The sequence below is a fragment of the Maylandia zebra genome, linkage group LG16, assembly GCF_041146795.1.
Source record: "Maylandia zebra isolate NMK-2024a linkage group LG16, Mzebra_GT3a, whole genome shotgun sequence".
Taxonomy (NCBI): Eukaryota; Metazoa; Chordata; class Actinopteri; order Cichliformes; family Cichlidae; genus Maylandia; species Maylandia zebra.
In genome coordinates, this window is record NC_135182.1 from 17,016,775 (window position 1) to 17,037,645 (window position 20,871).

At 42.3% G+C, this 20,871-nt stretch overlaps 1 protein-coding gene across 6 annotated transcripts in view; it reads right to left on the reverse strand.

The window, feature by feature from the left end:
• Window positions 1-20,871, reverse strand: part of myo16 (myosin XVI) — a 114,402-nt gene that overhangs the window by 33,411 nt on the left and 60,120 nt on the right. For all 6 annotated transcript variants that reach the window (XR_013093452.1, XM_076874870.1, XM_076874869.1 and 3 more), the window contains exons 13-24: window positions 19,872-19,999; window positions 17,399-17,504; window positions 16,175-16,292; window positions 15,565-15,712; window positions 15,200-15,317; window positions 11,952-12,069; window positions 11,192-11,263; window positions 9,840-9,981; window positions 9,168-9,240; window positions 3,787-3,939; window positions 3,167-3,367; window positions 1,637-1,712 (exon numbers count right to left, since the gene is read on the reverse strand). Coding sequence is in view for 5 of the 6 variants with exons in the window: in XM_076874870.1 (XP_076730985.1) it covers window positions 1,637-1,712; window positions 3,167-3,367; window positions 3,787-3,939; window positions 9,168-9,240; window positions 9,840-9,981; window positions 11,192-11,263; window positions 11,952-12,069; window positions 15,200-15,317; window positions 15,565-15,712; window positions 16,175-16,292; window positions 17,399-17,504; window positions 19,872-19,999 (1,453 nt within the window). In the remaining variant the exon portion in view is untranslated. The remainder of the gene's footprint in view (window positions 1-1,636; window positions 1,713-3,166; window positions 3,368-3,786; window positions 3,940-9,167; window positions 9,241-9,839; window positions 9,982-11,191; window positions 11,264-11,951; window positions 12,070-15,199; window positions 15,318-15,564; window positions 15,713-16,174; window positions 16,293-17,398; window positions 17,505-19,871; window positions 20,000-20,871) is intronic.

Here is a 20,871-nt window from a genome sequence, read left to right on the forward strand (position 1 = left end):
CATTTATGGACACATCATCAAGGGTTGGGTAGATTAACAGGAGCTGTCTAGATAGACTTCATTCACTTGGCAATTTGCACTTAAATCTCTACTCTTGTTTTTTATTGGCTCTCTTGTTTGAATTTAAACTGCCTCTTGTCTGCCAAAGAAATCAGTGCACTTTGCTCGAAGTGACCTGAGTCTGCCATGACTGCCGCAGGAGCAGATGATCATGTTGTAGCACAAGAACACCGGCAGTGCATAAAATTCATTCTTTTCTTTCTGAAAGTAAACCATAACTCTAGTGCTGCTGTAAAGTATAAAGATTGTTAACCACTTTGACTTTTATACTTTGAAAAACTAATTAAAATAACTTTTTTAAATGTTAACAGCGTAACTAGCAATTTATAGCCTATTACATTTCATGAGTAACCTTTTTCAACACTGCTGTGCTCCTGTTTTCCAAACCGTGGTATAGTGCATGTAAAATTACAAGAACAAGAGCTGTTGCCCCCACTAAGAGGGGCTAAACCCTTAAGTGAGTGCTTCTGTGAAGAGCAAACAAAGGTTAAGTGAATAGCTAGCCAGAAACATGAAACAGTATACTGCAAAATGTCTGAGCATCCTGCAGAATTATAAACAAGGGAAGATAATAATAAAGAGTCTTTGTGTGCAAACACTCGCATGGACACAGACCCTAAATTAGCTTAATCAACCTACCATCTTTGTAATGAAATCTCATAAGACATATCTGCGAAATGGAACGGTTCGAACATTAAACATGTATCCAAATTATGTAACTTTTTTTTTAAATACCCAATTCAATTTTAAGAACAAAATTATATGTAAAAAGTCATAATTTCCACCTTTAAAATGCTGTTACAAACATTATCTTATTCTTTCAGTTGGTGTTTTGTTTGAAAAATGGAGATAAGCTACATGGATTCAGAATACTGAACTACACTACGAACATTTTGGGCACACTGTTTTGGTTTTGAGTCAAAGAGCAATAAGAACAACAAACATAAAGAGCTCTCTACAGCAACAGTGAGAAAAACAAGGAATAAATCTTGCATTTTTTTCAGGTAAACTGATTATAAAAACATTCAGGGCATTATTTTTAGATCATCTTCACCCTATATCCACAGCCTACAATTTCATGTAATAATGCACATAGCAGACACTTTGGTCCTTTTAACTTCAAGCCCTAAACAAGAAGTGACGAGGGGATGCCACCTAAAAGAAAAAAACCACATTGTTTATGTCTCGGTGTGGATGAAAGGCAGCGATGCATCGACCTGTCAGACGGAGGGATAACAGCCAAGTCTGAGAGACGAGCTAGCCTTTAGAAGATTAGCCTCATCATGGAAATTATAGCAATTAGGCTTCTGGACACGAGGCTAGCCTGGCAGTCACACAGCGAGTCCCTGTGTCCTGCTAACCACAACACCTCACATCTGGCACTTTCTATAGACAATATACACACAGACGGTGCTGTCTGCTGCACAGGGGATGAAACGCACATATAAAAACACAACCACATTTGGACAACGAGTGGTTTTGTGTGCTGTTTGTTTACACAAGAGTGCGTCTTTGTAATGAAGCGCGTGCTGACACCACAATGTGCACGCATGTCTGTTATTCATTGGGTACTTACACTTAATCGTAAACAGGAGATTCTGAGGAAGAGAGTCCTTGTTTTTTGTGAGCGATCCCGTGAGGTTGTATGAAATCTGGCAGAAAAAAAACAAATAAATACAAATCAAGAAATATATACTAGTATAAAAAAAATATTCCATTATATTTATTCTATCAGTTCATATCTCGCAAATGTGCTATGAACCACAGATACAGATGCAATACAAACAGGCCCAGTAACTGGCTGGTCCTTTAGTGGTCGCCATAGTGGATCATCTGCCTCAATATCGCCCTTTCTCTAGCATTCTCCTTCTGTCGGGCCAATCCTCCTTTATTGCATCCATGAACCTTCTGTGTGGTCCAATATAACCACCTGCAAATGTCCAAACCATCTCAGCCTTGCCTCAATAAGTTCTATCGATGTACTCATTTCTAAGATTCACCGTTTCCAGCTTGGCCTCCTGTCTTTTTTTCAGTGCCACCATCTCCATGATGAGAACTGAGCTGGTCTTGCTACCAACCTAACCTTTTACTCTTGTTGCCATCTTTATGTCACAAATCTGACACTCATCTCAATCAACTCCATCCTACCTGCGCTATCTTCATTAGCTCTCTTGTGCACTGGCTGTTGCTTTGGATGGTTGACCCCAGGTATTTAAACTCCTCACTACCTCTCTCCTTGCTTGCTCACTGTCACACCTGCTTCATTAACACATGTGTTCTGCTTTGCTTCTATTGACTTCCATTCCTCTTCTCTCCAGAGCATACTTTCACCTTTAGTCTCTCTTCCATCTGCTCCCAACTCTCATCACAGATCACAATGTTGTCTGCAAACATCGCAGTCCACACTCCCGCGTGACCTCATCTGTCAGCCTGTCCATCACCATCACAAACAACACGGGGCTCAGTGCCGACCCCTGGTGTAATCCCACCCCCATCTTAAACCCATCTGTCACTACTACTGCACACCATACCACTTTACCGCTGTCCTCATACATGTCCTGCACCTCCCTCACATACTTCTTGTGCCACTCCAGACTTTCTCATGCAGTACTATAGTTTCTCACTTGGCACTCTTTCACATGCTTTCACTAGATTCACAAATTCATTCTGCATACGTCTCCATCAACACTCTCAAAGCAAACATCACATTTATAGTTTTCTTTCTTGGCATGAAGCCATACTGCTGCTCACTGATCATCATCTCTCGTCTTCACCTAGCTTCAGCAACTCTTTCCTATGTCTTGGTATGAGTCATCACCTCTTTCCCTCTGTAAATTCTGCACATCACCCTTATGCTTGAAAACTGACACCAGTACATTTCTCTTCTCACACACATCTTCCTCAGGCATCCTCTCACTCTCAATCTCCTCACACTGTATAAAACAATGTGCTCAAAAAGACATCCTAGACATCGCCACACCTCCACAAGTATGTCATCTGGACTAACTGCGTTTCTAACATTCATGCTCTTTATAGCTGGCCTCACTTCATCCTCATTAATCCTTTGCAAAATCTACTGAAATAAAATTGCCATACACACACAGACCTGTCCTGCATAGTGGCTGACAATAAAGGCTGGGCCTTGGTCTTTCGGTGGGGGGTTCCCATTGCCATCCTTGGTAGTGAGAGACAGCCCATGAATTTGGTTGGAGTCCAACTGGGCAGAGAGCCTCTTGTACAAGGTCTGCTCTAATGGCCGCAGGCTCTGGCTCTCCTCATCTAACACGCACAACAGCCCCTGGGGCTTCTAGAGGAGGAACAAACAGATGTTCACATTATCATTTATTTAGGAGATATTTACAAGCACTAAGCAATAACAGTAATCCATATTTTGTGACACTTCCAGAGAGCCACATTTTTTTTTTCGTGTGACATGAAGGAGATTCAGTGATATTATTTGATTTAGAGATTTCTCGCACCAATTACAACAGAGGCAGACAGTTGGCTTAGAGGGGCATTAGCAGTTATGTTTATATAGACTTTTTGAACATGTTATGTTTTTGCCTTTTGTCTCAATTAAAACGTCAAGACTTTAACTGTGTACATTAGAAAACTGAATAATTGTGATTCCAAAAGTTAGGTTGGGAAAGTGTGGTTGGGATTGTTGCATTACATAATGTCAGATCAAACTGGACTGGACTGGTCCAAACTAGAAGCATACAGTACCTGAAAAAAGAAGTCCAGAATGGCTGGGTGGTTTCTGGGAGAGCGTGCGTTCTCCATGGCGATGCCCTCCTGCAGACACTCAGCCTGCTCCTGCTGGAATAGCACCTCAGAGACGTACTGCCTCAGCCGCTCATTGGTCATGTTCACACACAGCTGGAATGCACAGAGCGCACACACACCAGCATGTAAACACTCTTCAGCACGCATGGCTGACGTTCATCAGAGAGATGCTGCTGAATGCTTATGTTTAAAGAACAAAAATGTTCACAATGCTGGACACAATCGGCTGTCGGGGGCATAAATGAGCTGACTTCTCTTGTAACAGTAAACTATTACAAATGTCTGACACCTTGGTGTAGACTAGGGTTTAATGCCAGGAAATGGGATTCCTGGGAAATCCTAGCAAGATTATTTCCCCAGTTCCTGGGAAATGTAAAGACAGAGAAAAAATTAACTTGAGTGCTGTTTATTAAAAAATGTAGCCTGTTAATGAATACAAAGCATTTGGGGTCAATAGCACATGTTCCAACTTCTGAGTTGACACTGTGGGATTGCATTTCCACGGTAACACATTTTGTATGGTGTGGCCTTGTTTATGCACACATCCAGAAGAAGGAAAAAAGTGAGTGCAAAATGAACAAATGTGACTAAAATAAATGATGCCTGTTGTTGCAAGTTCATTTTTGCTTTAATCGGGGAAACTCAGAATCTATTTTAATTATGATTGGTCCATCTGATTTATATATTATAGTTATATTTTGGTAACACCACTATACATTAATTGTCTATTTTGCCTTAATAATAAGCAGAAAAACACGTAGAAAATGTCATTGTGAACACATGCATGCCCGATTCTCCGTGGTGTATTAGAGCTGCTTTAAATGATCAGAGTTTAGCTGAAGTTATTAAAAAGAAACATGTTTAATTCCCAGGATTCCTGGGAAAACTGAAGATGAATTTTCCCAGGAATCCCAGAAAATAAAAACACTTTGCAGTTTATTGTAAACACATGACAAAAAAGATTGAAAGAGATTGTGAAACATCTATAAACATCTATAAAACATGTGTAACACTAATTATATGCAGGTCTTGGTTGACCTTACTGAGCACGATTATGATGCGACTGTATTCCTGAACAATGCAACTGTCATATCGAACAGAAGCACTGCAGATGCAAATCATCTGTGCCCTATTGATGGCTACTGTTAATAGGAGCACTAGAGTAACCAGAGACATATCCATAGCATCGTAAATTCAAAAACAAATGCAGTTAAAGTCCGAGCAGCACTCACTGCCACAGCCGCAATTTCAATAAGTACAGACCACTCAAAGGCACTCAGGGCCAGCTACATACTGTCATAGCTTGCCCTTTTAATAGGAGTAATGAGAAGCAGGATAGAGTGGTCAACCTGCAGTGCAAAGTGTCACATCAACTCTCCTTTCTATAGTTTCTCTGGGTTGGCAGTGTACTATAACTGGACTAGTCCAAGGCAGAAACTGCTCCAATACAGCAGAAGTAAAATATCACAATAATTATAGGATATTAGGATAAAATCTGATTTGCTGAATGCATGGTAATCATTAACTAACAGGCGTAATATATTTTTCATAGTGCAGGCGGTCCCATCTTCAGTCTATTCTTTTACTCCAAGCTAGTTTAGTCCATTAACAGCTTAGCCCCAGCAGGTGGTTGATTGAGTTAGCTCATTAGCAAAGTGTTGAGCAGGTACAACACATCCCTGCAAACACAGTTCTAATTAACAAGTTCTAATGACCCCGATCCTTGTGCGCATGTGGAGCGTGCTCGGGTACGCTGCTGCATATGCGTGCACATGTGTGTACAAACATGTCAGAGCTTGTTTGTCACTGAAGTGCCACGTCTACTGTACGAGGTCATTGTGTTTATCCGGAAGTTGCCCCTCCTCTTCCCTCTTCTGTGGGTTTAGTGTCTGATGAAAGAAAGCATGCAGTGCCAGACACAGTAGTTTTTCCTCTCGCTTTTTTTTTTTTTTTTTAGATTTTCTTATCCTGTTACTTTCTTTTCTCTTCTGGCACTTTCTATGACTTAAATAGAAAAGGTGAAATAATCTCTCACCTCCATTTGGACTGGAAAAAAATCCAGATGGGCTAGGCCACTGTTATCTTAGTGACAGACACACACACTCATACAAAGCAAATACAAACAGACACTCTCTTAATGAAAGCTGTGAAAAACTAGTAGCTCCACAGGGAGGAAGTGTGAGCTTTCAGTAGCAGGAATAAGCACTTAGCCTCTTGAGCACTATGAATTACACTCTGAGGCTCCGGATACACACACACACACACACACACACACACACACACACACACACACACACACACACACACACACACACAGAAACTTGTCTTGTCTGTCTGATCCCTGCTGATCTTACAACTGAGTAGTCTATTAACAGTGCATGCCTGATGAGAACATGGCAGATTTACAGCCTATAGCAGGTGAGCTGTATACAGCGGCACATGTTGCACTTCACAATCTATAGAACCAAAGATGGCAGACATGCTGAGCAGCCTGTGGATGCAAATGTATGTATATATACAAACATGTATTCCAAAACTTCCTTGCCACAGCAGGTAGCTCCATGTGTTTCATTTGGCTGAATTTTAAACCGGAGAGTTCGTCCGTTAGTCGAACCTCGGATACAGGAGGAACAATGTGGTTTTCGTCCTGGTCGCGGAACACTGGACCAGCTCTTTATCCTCTCCAGGATACTTGAGGGTGCATGGGAGTTTGCCCAACCAGTCTACATGTGTTTTGTGGACTTGGAGAAGGCATTCGACCGTGTCCCTCGGGGTGTCCTGTGGGAGGTGTTGCGGGAATATGGGGTGTCTGGCCCATTGCTACGGGCCATTCGATCCCTATACAACCGTTGCAAGAGCTTGGTTCGCATTGCCGGCAATAAGTCGGACTCGTTCCTGGTGGGTGATGGGCTCCGCCAGGGCTGCCCTTTGTCTCCGGTTCTGTTCATAATTTTTATGGACAGGATTTCTAGGCGCAGCCAAGTGGCGGAGGGCTTTCGCTTTGGTGGCCTCAGAATCTCATCTCTGATTTTTGCAGATGATGTGGTTCTGTTGGCTTCATCGGGTGAGGGCCTCCAGCTCGCACTGGAGCGGTTCGCAGCCGAGTGTGAAGCAGCGGGAATGAGGATCAGCACCTCCAAATCTGAGGCCATGGTTCTCAGCCGGAAAAGGGTGGAGTGCCCACTCCGGGTCGGGGATGAGTTCCTGCCCCAAGTGGAGGAGTTCAAGTATCTCGGGGTCTTGTTCGCGAGTGATGGGAGAAGGGAGCCGGAGATCGACAGACGGATTGGGGCTGCAGCTGCAGTAATGCGGACGCTCCACCGGTCCGTCGTGGTGAAGAGGGAGCTGAGTGTAAAAGCGAAGCTCTCAATTTACCGGCCGATCTACATCCCTACCCTCACCTATGGCCACGAGCTGTGGGTAGTGACCGAAAGAACGAGATCGCGGATACAAGCGGCAGAAATGAGCTTCCTCCTGTTAGGGAAAATATTCTAAAACACTTCTTCAGTAAAGACTCAGAGAAGAGAAACACACAGAGTTCTTGCTAGCAAGGGCAGCTCCCTACTGAGAGACTCGCACTAAGAAACTGCCCCGGTCTTTATTTATACTTCAGTGTGTGTGTGTGTGTGTGTGTGTGTGTGTTACTGCTGATCAAAGGGTCATGAGAGCACAAAAGGTACATCCTTGGTCAGGAAAGGGGGTAGTCTCCCCCACCCTAGATAACATGGTGAGGAAGTCCAGCAGTTCATCTATATGTAAAGAAGCACTTAAACTAAAACAAATGTAACTACGTTAATCCTGCCATAAAACAATAAAACAAGGTATGAGCTCTCATGCTCCCAGACGTGGGGGTGCATTCCTGGGATGCACCCCAAGCCTGCAGCCTGTTAGAGATCACACACAATTAATTATATGCCTCTAAGTATACATGGTTGAATATTTTCTAATACAAATAACTACATGCAGTATTCTACCATATGCAAACTTATATCACTAAAAGATTATACTGACTACTAAATACAATTTTCCATTGACACCTCCGAAGGGTGGCTGGCCTCTCCCTTAGAGATAGGGTGAGAAGTTCGGCCATCCGGGAGGGGCTCAGAGTAGAGCCGCTGCTGCTCCACATCGAAAGGAGCCAGCTGAGGTGGTTCGGGCATCTGACAAGGATGCCCCCTGGGCGCCTCCTGGGTGAGGTGTTCCAGGCATGTCCCACCGGGAGGAGGCCCCGGGGCAGACCCAGGACACGCTGGAGAGATTATATCTCTCGGCTGGCCTGGGAACGCCTTGGTATTCCCCCGGATAAGCTGGAGGAGGTGGCTGGGGAGAGGGAGGTCTGGGCCTCTTTGCTTAGGCTGCTGCCCCCGCGACCCGGCCCCGGACAAAGCGGATGAAAATGGATGGATGGATGGATGGATGGATGGATGAATTTTAAACCAGATATGTTTCCTGACACAGTCTCAAAGGGCATTTCTGAAGCAACCTTATGTTAACTACTATACTATAGGAACCACAATACATCAGATACATAGAAACATTAAAAATAAATAATATAGTGATGTCTCAAACATGAGATGCAGGACTTTAAAAACCCGGTTTTTAAAAAAGGAGTAGTTTATGTGCCAGTTTCAGGTACACCACTGTTACACACTAAGCAAATCTGCTTGTCTTCATAGATAGACTTCTTAATATTAAATATAAACTTTACTCATGAACCAAAACTAAAAGTCATGCACTTATTATTTACTAATGTTTCTGGTAGTGAGCAATAATTACACTGCCTGTTACTAATGTAGCCATATCTGGGTGCAAAAATGAAAAATAAATGGGATTAACTATTCTGGACTAAGATCAACTTGATTCAATAGCCTGTACTGGCAAGTAATGTAATGCCAAATATATAAAGTTGTATTTTATTAAAAACAGGTTTTGTATTCCTCATACACACACACACACCCACATGGTGGTTTGAGGCTGCCTATTACACTAACATGTTGCACAGAGACAGACACTGTGTCAGCCGTTGGTTCATTGGAGGACAGATGAAAATCACGCCACAGTCAGCCACAGACCTCACCACATTCATTACAATTACAGACAAAAATGTCTGGGCTAAAACAGATAAGAACTCCAAATATTTAAAAAATTTGATTAGGATCACATACAGTACCATTCAGAGATATTTCAATAGCAGAGAACGGCCACAGGGGAGGCATTTGGCTCAATTAGGCGGAATAATCACACAGCGTAAAGGGACGAGGAACATAATAGCAATGTTTTGTTTTTTTGGCTGAATTTTAAAACAGAAAGCACTGTCCCACCTGCTCAAATCCATTCTTCTGAAATTCTTCAAACCCAAATATGTCCAAGATCCCAATCTCCCAAGCAGGATCACTGGAACAAAGAAATGAATGTTACTTATTAAATAGCCACTTTTATTTTTCCTGAGTCAACATGAGAAAAGTGTTGCTTATGTCACTAATGAGACATTTGATTCTATTGTGTGTGCGCGTGTGTGTGCAATAAAATCTGAAAGGGGTGTGCCACGAATGTGTGGTTGACAAATTTATTACATTCTGTGGCTGGTGTGTAAACAAGGCAGCTCACAAACACATTCCAGAAGATCTAGCGCAGGTTATCAGAGTGTGATAAGGCTTCACAACATCAACAACACCAAGGATCCTATGTCCTTCACCTGGGTGTGTGTGAACATAAGTTGTTTTTTGTGTGTATCTGAGGCCTCCATTAAAAAAAAAAAAGCCTTGGATGTGTCCTCCATCTCTAACCTGTTGTTCAATACACAGATTTTAGTCCACAAGTTTATTTAAATGTTTATCTCTGCTCTAAACTAAAGGATTACTTTACAGTATTAGTGTTAGTCACTCCAGTTTACACAAATGAGTGATTGCTTTTGGAAATCTGTCATTTCAAAGGTTTTTATTGTGGTGTGTCGCGGAAACACATCTAGACACAGACACCACACACCACTATACCTGATGGTGTCATCTTGTCCCTGAAGGTAGTCGTTGATATTGTTGACCAGATAACTGAAGAGGCGCCCGTAGATGGCTTTGGCAAGCTGGTCCCTGTACTGCTCTGACATCTCTACTGTGTGGCGCCGAGTGATCACATCACCTGCACAAAGGCACAAAATACAGTTTCCGGTATTCGACAGATGGGGTTTTTACACTTTTCTTTCTTTAAAAGGTTAAATCTCCTTAGGGCTATGAATACTACTAGTGGTGCAACGGATCACGGTTGATTCGTAATCCAAACCGATCCCACTCACGGTTCGGCACGCACGTGATCCGAAGATTCGAAAAAAAAGTAAAAAAAGTATGCGTATGGTGGCGTGGTGGGTCTGTCAAGAGATAGTTATGGCCAGTGCTAGCGTTCCAAGTGGAGGAGCAGAGGAGCTTGCGGTATTTAAGCAGCCCTTTGCTGCCCAATCCGACCAGGCTAAAACTATTACAAAAGCTGTTGGGGTGTTTAGCTGCAGACGGGAGGCCGTATCCCGCTGTGCAAAACAAGGGGTTTAAACTATGATGCTTGAGCCACGCTATGATATCTTGTTGCGCGTCCAGTTTAGTGGCAAGATCGTTCCAAGCACGTATGAGCAGGAAAAGATTTAAGTTATGGCTGAACTGTCCCAGGCATCTTCTGTTGCCCTAACTACTACAAATGGGTGGAGCTCCAGGGCAACGGAAAGCTATGTGACCGTGACCGCTCATTATATCGCAGCAGAGTGCGATATAATGAGCGGTGTATTATTGTAGGGTCTACCTTACAATATAAAGCGCCTTGAGGCGACTGTTGTTGTGATTTGGCGCTTTACAAATAAAATTGAATTGAATTGAGTGGTAGATACAAAGCCCTTTACTGCCCTATATTGTACCATAATTTTTTTTAAATCTTTTTTCTTTTTTTACTGATCCGAAAATTGATCCGATCCCTGACTTAAAACCATGAACCGTGAGATTTTTGATCACCACTAAATACTACTTATCTCTCTATGCTCTCTCTCTTGAGGGCTCCAAAGACAGTCCCAGGATAGAAGAGATATACAGATTTTTGACATATTAACAGAAAACCCTTCAAATTTGACGCCTACATAAGGGATATTCTGTAAGGGGTATTTCCCAAGCATTCCCTTTGGGGGAAGGACCATTGTAAAGCCATAGTAAAATTATTCTGGGTGATTATTTGATTGTGCGCTGAAGCATCATGATGAATATGGTCTCTTCAAGGATGACAATGCCCCTTATCCATATGGTACCACGGCTCACTGAAAGGTTGGATGAAAATAATGCAAATGGTGAACACGAAAAGGCTGATAAAGCAATACCTTTGAAATACTGAACATCAGAGGTGAGGGCGGTGCTTAAGTCACTGGAGGATACCTGCAATAATCCAGCAACTGTTGCAAGGAAGAAAAAGAGAGAGGGAGCAAGGAAGAGGCAGAGTAAATGACAGTGACAGGTTAAAAAAGCATCAAAATAACGCCATTAAATGTTAACCGAGCATCAGAAAGATAGGGACGATAACATCCCAGAGCCCACTGCTCTGATGATGATATCACACTGACAGCATAACAGCCTGAACTCTGCTAAAGCTCAGTCCCGTTTAACTGATCGATGAAGCTGGCAGCAATTAGTCATCATTGGATTTCTGAGCAGAACCCATCAACAAGCAGCAAAAACAGGTGACAGCAACCCTTCGCTGACATCACTAGTCGTAACAATACATCTCCAAGGTAACAATGTCTCCTTCCCGATCAGGTGCTGATGTGATTTGTTTACATCAAACATGTGCTAGCTGCATAATGAGCGAATTAGACTGAGAGACAGGAAAATAAGGCTGTCCCTGATGACGGAAAAGTCTGTACATGTACATGTTGTTTTCAGTGTGGATACCAAACAGGTAACTGCCTGGCCTTCAGCTATTGCTGGCAAGCTGCCAAGAAGACTACTCTAAGGGAGGATGAGGGAGGCGCTCTGACAGCAAGGTAAATAGAATGAGTTAGTGAGATCCACCCCTCCTCCATTGCCTAGTTCCACTTCCTCTAAGGGTGGAAATGTGGCCCTGGTGGTGGCATAAGCACTGACCTCTCTCCAGCAGCTGCAGGTCGGAAGGGAAGGCTGTGTCAGCATCTGTCAGTGCTGTGAAACGCAGGTCCCCGATATGGAGCACAGCAGAGAGCAGCGTAAATACTGAGTCAACCTCCTAGCAGCGAAAGAGAGAGAGAGACAGGAGAAAGTTGAGAGAATATGATATTAACTATAATCTTTAACTACTAATTAAAAATGGAACTATATGAAACGGTTATCAAATCCAACCTTTTTCATAGGGACATGAGTCTTTATTCGATGTCAACTTCATGATCCTAGTGATCCTTCTAACAAGCCCATGGAGCCAAAGCCTTATTAAGTTCAGTCCTCTTTGCCCCAGACCTCCAATTAATCTCACTTCTATAATTCAGTGGCCAGGTTCGCTCATTATCTTGATCCCTGGCGGTGAAAATAGTGTGGAATAAACATGCTAGTTTTTTATTTTATTTTAATGTATGCATAAATCAACAGCTTAAAAACGCTGCCCTTAAATTAAGCGCACATCCTGTTATATCTGTGCTGTGTGTCCTCTAGCTTCAGCCCCACTTCAAACAGTTTCATGCAGCACACCACACTCATTTTAAAACACAAACAATCTCTTTTCAGATCAGCATATCATCACCAGTTAAAAAGTAATCTCTATCCTTAACGAAGCGCCTGAAAATGTGTATCACATGACCATTTATACATGTAGGCAGTTGGCGTATGATCAAATATAGAATTTGACTGGATAGCGATCTGGCAGCATAGAAAAAAAGGGTAGCAATGTCTGTCATTTTCCCTGAAGTAAGCGTTTATAATCAAGGTTGACGGCTGTGTGACAAATGAGCGAACAACACAAACTGTCAATGCACGATTGTTTCCAAAAGTTTCAACGTCTACCTGTCCAGCCTGAGGGCAATACCAACGTATTTTAGATTTAAAGCATCCACCTCTTGCTACAGTTATGAGTCACTCTCTGAATCACTCTCTGACTTTGAAAAATGCTGCTGATTGTCTGGACTGACTGGAGCAGCATGGAGATTTTGGAAATGATGCAGACACCTACATTCACTTCCAGTGTTCAGTCATTTCAGCATGCAAATCAAAGTAGAATACATTGCGTTAATTCACATGCACATGATGATAAACGGCAAGTAAAAGATGGTTATTTTACTGATGTATGATTATGGTTATGGTTAGGGTTACTGCTGGTCTCACAGCATATGGTTGTCTAACAAATATCGCTCACTTTGTGCTACACGTATGCCGATATGACAATGTATGTTGATGTGACAGAACACCGTATTGAATCACGTCACAAAACGTAAGCCAAGAAGCACTTTAATTCTGTCTGTCTCACGTGAGCGCTCCTTTAAAACTGCTCAGCTGCTACTCATGTGTTCACACGATCGTCCTCCAAAGAAATATCTGGTTTTACTTTCTCTTCTTCTTCATTAGAGTCTTATATAAGCAAGCAACGTGTGACTCCTGTTTATGCCAACAGATACTGAGTGTGCATGTATAGTCATGTATAGATATGTGTTTACAGGCATGTTAGTACACAGAGAGGTTGTTCCTGAAGCACTTGCCTTAATGGAAACCACTTTCATTTTAAAATGTTTTTATTTTAATTTAATTTAAACATATTAGAACATGTGTGGTTGTGGTTTGAAATGGAATCCTGGAGCTTTGAAATAATTTTGCTTTTTTTAATGTTTATTTTCTTTTAGCAGCAATGATAGAGCTGAGAGTATGGGTAATATTTGGGAGATATAAAAAGACTGGCCTATACGCTGTTTTCATTATCGTTGTCTCTTTTTTGCTAACACGCAAAATGCAAATAAACAGCACAAATATCAGGAAATTCAACAGTTATGATTCACAGGTCCTCCTAACTCGATTCACCCGCTTCTCTTCTCACCCTCTCTTCCTCTGTGCCCTTGAGTAGAGGACGCTTAATGGAATACCCCATTAAACCATGCACTGAATCTCTGAGAGGGGGATGTCTGAGTTTGAGGATGTGTGCTTGTGTACATGCGAATATGTCTGCGAGTGTACTCTTTCCAGGCAGGATATTGGAGCTGATATCTCTGAGATAAACAAGCATTAGTCTCTGTCTGACACTCTATACATGGAGAGACCCTTCCGCTTAGGGAGCAGAAGAAAGAGCAGGGGAGAGAAAAGGCGCTGCGGGGAGCGTTAATGACAGTTGACCTTTGGTTCTGGACTAGGAGCCATCCCCTGATGAGAGCTTAGACAGAGACCAATGGGGGGTCTATCACTTCCCCCCTACTACCCCACCCCTTCTTCTGTCCCTTGGTCCTTCGCTTATCCAGAGGACAGTAATGCCCTCTGATAATACCACTATCTATTGCTCTATCCCTCTGTCCCTTATGCCTTGTCTGTGACTGCTACTGGATTAAAAGGTGAGATGATGGTCACTCAGTGCTGATAGATGCTGACTGGAATCTAAGTATAGAACCTGATAATGGAGTGGGAGCACAGCTGGTGGTGGACAGGACGGACTGTACCAGTGATCACTGCACGCACACTGTAAGCATAAATCAATGTCTCCTCGACTATTCAATTCTATTCAATCCAGCTTTATTTATATAGCGCCAAAACACAACAACAGTCATCTCAAGGTGCTTGATACTGAGAGGCAGAGACCCCACAATAGAAAACCCCAATGACCCTCTATTAACAGGCAGTTTGCAAAGGTGGAAAGGAAAAACTTGATTTTTATAAGAAGAAACCTCTGTCAGATACAGGCTCAGGGAGGGGCAGCCATCTGCTATGACAGAATGGGGTATGCTTTCTGTAGACAGATGCTTCATGAAAATTTTCAAGAAATTTAACTGTGAATACACAAATTCTTGGTGCCCTCTTTATCCCTCAATTCATTATTTCATGCAATCAAGAGAAGCTACCTGTATCTTTGTCATTATTTAACAGGAATAACAGGATATCTGTTTGAAATATTTCACCTTACAGATGAACCAAAGCCAGATGGTTAATTCTACTCGCAAAGTATGATAAACCGGAAGGTTCAGCCTACAGTTTTAGGTCCGCCTAAAGCCCTTGGAGTTCCATCGCCTGGTTTCAGGCAGCTGCAATCTCAGAAAAGAAAATCTGATGTAATATCTCATCAGTGACCTGTGTGACTTGTGACTTCAAGGCCTGTGACACGACAACGTTTATTTCTCCCTGCTGTCAGTAACCTTTGGCTCAACACCGTGCTGTGCAGCTGTGCAAATCAATACCTGCTTGTTGAAGCTGAGGGCTCGCAGGGCTTGTTTGACTGCCGCAAGATGTTCTCTACTCTGGGTAGAGGCTGTAGCTACTGGAGGGTTCTCCCCTGGAAGTCTTCCGCTAATATACCTGCAGTACGGATGGAAAAACACAACCTATAGTGAAGGATACTCATAAAATAAAGCTATTTTTTAATAAGTGACACATATTATCTTTATGGACAGGACACCATATATGCGTGTATTATATCAAGGCTTGTGTGAACTGTAGCTTGTGAGATCTAAATTTTCAGCAGCAACATAACCGACAGTCATTTTTAAAACGAATTAAATCATTTAGTAATATAGAACATATAAAGCCCATGACAGCCGCATACCTATGAGCCAAGACGTTGTTGAGGTAAAGTGCACTCTTCTCCTCAGCTGAAAGGCCCTCAGCCATCAAATAGAAGATTTTGAAGCTGTGTTGTTGAGCAGGCAGGTGGACTAGACGGGACTTCTCCAGCATATAGGTGTATACATGGGCTTAAACATTAAAATGTGATCATAATTCAGTAACAGGGGAGTCCAAATCACGTTTTAACAATGGCAGTTGTGAAAAATGTAAATCTGTGGCCACTACTGAAAGACCAGTCGACAGGTATCAAATAAACTGGAGTAAAAGAAAAAAAAAAAAGGTGATTCACATAAAAAGAAACAGACATATAGGATTTTGCTGCCCTCTGCTGGTGTGCAACTGATCTTGAAGAAAGTGGATTTAATAGTAGAGTATCTTAATCACAAATACAGTGGCTGAGAATGTGAAATTTACTCTGTTATTCTGACAATGATTTTAATATTCAAGAATAAAATGTGTGGAACAAAAATGGTAAATATTTTATTTTGTGTGAATCGAATCAGAACAGAGACATTCTGATTGAAGTTTTTTGTTTTGATCCGTGCAACAGAGTCACATCCAGCGCTATGGTTGCGTGAAATGCAGGTTACCTCTGAGTGGTGTCCTCCTCTTATCACAGTATTGGATCGTCAGCAGCTTGATAAAGCGGCTTGAGTTGCTGTTCCTCTGGGTCTTAGCGTGGCCAAAGGCTTCCAGTACACAGTTGACCTGCATTTCCCATCAATCATATGACATTATGGTCTCTCAGAATTCCTTTATTATCTATATATTTCTATTACTTAAAGCATCTCTCATACATGCCTTGCAAAAATGGAGCCCTGCTTCCACTTTCTACCACTAGATGTCAGTGTACATCCATTATTTGAGCACTCAAAACAGCATGCTACCAGAATTATAAGAGCAAGCTGACCCAGATATTAACTGCATAACGATGACTTCATCCAAACCCAGGCTACATGTTGTTTTGTTACACATAGTTACATGACTGACAAACTAACTGGAAGACGGAGTGAGTGCAGCGCAGGTGCCTCACGTTTTAAACGCTTTCAACAAATCTGAACCACAGCAACTGGAAACACAACAAGAATCTGAATCCTTCACGAGGTGAAGGCTTTCGCCTTTCAGGACACTTAATTCCTGAACTTGCTAAGAAGCTTTTATGTTTCAGTAAAAAAAAAAAAAACTTCAGTCCATATATGTTTTATGTCTATCTGTCTTATCTCTTCTTTGGCGTTCTTAGCTGTAGCCTCTCCAGATTCACAAGAACATATCCTATTAAGGGCATGTGATCATTAGTGCTCTACAGTCTTTTTTTTTGACAATCCCTCTTCAGGCTGTAAGTGTTTATGATGCCATCAAACAGTTTATTAATGCGCAAATGGTTTATCTGACAAATGAAGAGCTAACAAGCAGAGAAGAAAAGACTACAGTACTGTGGTATGCTAATCCATACATTTATTATTTCCCCTGCCACAGCGACAGAGGAACAGTAGGATATATTCACACAGTTATGAGCACTGCTTCGCTGTGTGCTATGTTATTTTGGAGGAGTTTTTTTAATCACAGGGACTGCAGGACAAAGAAGTAATAAGCACAGTGAGACATAAGCATCAGGAAAACGCACAAACATTAAGTTTGTCAGTGGATTAGTATTGCAGCATTTTGCCGTTGCGAATAACAAATGATACATGAGTGCTTAGTCACACATGCAGCACATGGTCCTTAGTTATGACAGGCTGCAGGACACCCAACCCACTGACTGACTGAAGTGTAAAATAAAAGAACAGCTTGTAGACAGATAAGTCCTAACTTACATGTTTCATTCTGGGCTCCAGCATAAAGCCTTTGGTGCTGGAGCGGGCTGTCAGGTGTCTCACTATGTGCTTGCACGCCTCTGTTTTTCCAGAGCCACTCTCGCCACTATGGAAACAAAGGGAGAGACAAAAGATGCAGATTTAAAGTAATTTATATCTCTGGTGGTACATAAATTGTTTCACATGCCTTTGCCCTTACTGTTTCAAGTTCTAATGCTGCAGCATTTTATACTGCTTCAGCCTCAACTCTTCAATCTTCAGTACAATGAACAGGCATTGCTGTGCTTACAAATCTATCCATCAGTCTACAGAGCCGTGAAAAAGAATTTCCCCCCTTCCTGATTTCTTTGCACATTTGTTGCACTTAAATAATAATCTGAGTGAATGCAGGTTTTAAATTTTGATTTCATTTATTAAGGGGAAAACAAGTTATCCAATTATCCCCTACACATAGTTACTGGTTTTACCACCCTTGGCAGAAAAAACTGCAATCAAGCATCTGTAATAACTATGAGTGAGTCTTTGACATCCTTGTGGATTAATATTATTACTGTTTTTCAGGGCACAAGCTGATGGCTGGACATACTCCTTCAGGGCTTTCTAGCAGAGAGCAGACTTTGTGGTTCCATCATTTACAGCAGGTCATCCAGTTCATGAAGCAGCAAAGCATCCCCAGATCATCACACTACCACCACCATGTTTGGATGATGTTCTTTTTATTAAATGCTGCTACTTTCTTACTTTCATGTCTTCCGTCCACAGAATATTTTCCAAAAATGTGAAAATATGTGAGACGAGCCTCCCATGAACTCTCCCATGGATGCCATTTTTGCCCAGTCTCTTTCTTATTGTTCATTCATGAACTCTTGACTGAGACAAGTGAGGCCTGCAGTTCTTTAGATATTGTTCTTGTTCTTTTGTGACCTCCTGGATGAGTCGTTGATGCACTCTTAGAATAATTTTGTTAGGCTGTCTACTCCTGGGAAGGTTCGCTGCTGTTTGAGCTTCTCTCCATTTGTAAATAATGGCTCTCACCGTGTTTCACTGGAGTCCCAAAGCCTTAGAAATAGCTTTGCAACTCTTTCCAGACTGATAGATGTCAATGACTGCTTCTCATCTGTCCTTGAGTTTCTTTAGATTGTGTCATTATGTGTTATTTTTTGACATCTTTTAGCCTTCTTCACTTTAGCATTTATTTAAGTGATTTCTTGATTCAAAAAGTCTGGCAGTAATTCTGGTCGAGTGACACGGGTGTATTTAAATGGGATTTTCTTTCTTTTCTTTTTTTACAACAAATGAAAACAGAAAGAGTAATGGGAGCAACTTAAACTTTGTGATACACTGCTGTATATGTGCCTTGGAAGACTAAGTGTGACTTATTAGTCATCAAATTTCTACCTATTGACGTCATCCCTTTAGGGATTCCCTCCCATTAAATTCATAATCTGTTCTTTCAATAACGTTGCTCCACTGAGTGCCCCTTTTCGCACCACTAAGGCCACAACTTATCTGGCAGTGAGGTCCTGTTTTTAATTTTCTGTTGAGTGGATATTAAGTCTGGCATAAGGTACCTCTACAGTACATGCACTGACACTCTCCGACATGCAGAGAGTTGCGACCCACATAGTAACACCAAGCAGATGGCTCGAGAAGGTCAGAAGCTTGTACTAATGACCGCAGTGTGCTGTATTACAGTTTGTCTATGTGTACGTGCGTCGCTTTATTTCCTACTAACAACCCTGCTGAGTGTTAAGTCCAACGGTCTTTTCGCTTGTCTTTTCATTTACCAGTTTTTATTAGATTTCAAGGGCATTTTGTTAGAACACTTGCCTCGGGGGATCTTGGAGACTGATTGCCAATAAATGTGTATAAGTGTGTCTGTGCTTCGGAGCGTGTGCGTGCATGTGTGTACTTCAAGAAACGAGAAGAACCACAGTGAAACAGAAAGCTTGAACAAAAGCAAAACAAGAGGAGAAATGATAAAGGAAAGGACTGAGGGGACAAAGGATGCGTGTACATGTGAACAGTGCAAAGTTTCCACGGCTCCGTGTGTGTGTGGGGGTGTGCATGTTAGTGAGATGGATAGCCTATGGCGAGGGTGCATTAAGTCTCTGCCAGATTGGTTACAACTCAGCGGGAATGTCACTGGAGAGTCGGAACAGGATTTAATTGCAATCAGGGAGCTGCCTGAGTCCAGTCGAGGACAAAGAACAAGACGCCGCATTGCTCCCAGTAAACATACATCGTAGTGTGAACACTGAACAAGCCTACAGCTCAGCTCAGGCTGAGAGCTATTAACCTCTCAGGGAGTGCTAAACAGGTGCGTGGCAGAGGGGTGCATACAACCAGGTGGCCGCCTTAACTTTCACTCACTATTATTCCCGCAGTCATTCAACTTTAGGGACTTTTTATGTTACATTATCCTGAAGCAGACCATTCAGTGACTGTACAAATGAATGAGCAGCAGGTGTACCTCAAGATGAAACACTGCGGGCGTTTCTCCTGCTGCATCATGTGATAAGCTCTCTCTGCTGAGGAGAAGATGTGAGGCGGCAGAGAAGAGCAAAGGCGACCCGTGGAGCTCAGGTACAACTGACTGACCTGAGGAAGAGAAGATGTTACATAAAACGGACACAAACATGGCCTAGCTAAGAGATAAGGATTCAGTTTCACCAAAACAGAGAAACCATACTGGGTATCACCTTCTGTGTGTCACTGTAATTGTGTATCAACTTCACAAAGAAGCGGTCTTTTACCATCCTGTTTAAGTCATTAGAATCTGTAGTTTTACACTACAATAATATTTATCAAAACCAAAATGAAAAATTGAAAAAAAATCCAAGAGGGATAAATAAGAAAACTTGTCTCTGAGAGTATCTGTCCTATTAAACTGTGAGTCGACTGTAATGTCACAATGTGTGCCCTGTGCCAGTGTTAGTGGCTGTGGCAAAGGGGGATGGTTTTTGGACCACCAGACCAGAGGAGGTGACAGACGGCCAGCAGATCACACATGTTGTGACATATGTCCTTCTTACACTAGCTCCTCCCTGCCCCCTCACATCCTCTCAGCTGGGTATAGATGCCTGGAGTGAATCCAGACAGAGGCAGGAATGGGACAGCCAGAGAGGGGCTTGGCTTCATTCTGTCAGGGTAGCAGAAGATCCATGAAACCCCTCCTGGGATCCACATGGGCAAGCCTCTACCTGCCAAAAAGTGAGCTATTTCAAAATGAGCTAAGTCCTATTTAAAATAAACCAAAACCCTCTTTATTATGATTGGGCTCACATGTTAATAAAGAACTAAAGACCCGTTACTGACAGGCTTCTCTACTGGTTTATCGTAAATATGCTATTTTTTTAAGGTGAGAGGTATGTATGTGCCTGAGTGCTTCTGTCTTCCGTGGCTGATGCAGAGTCAGCCTTACGCAGGGTAACTGACAGGAAGACTGCATTATTTATCAACTACAAGGTCCA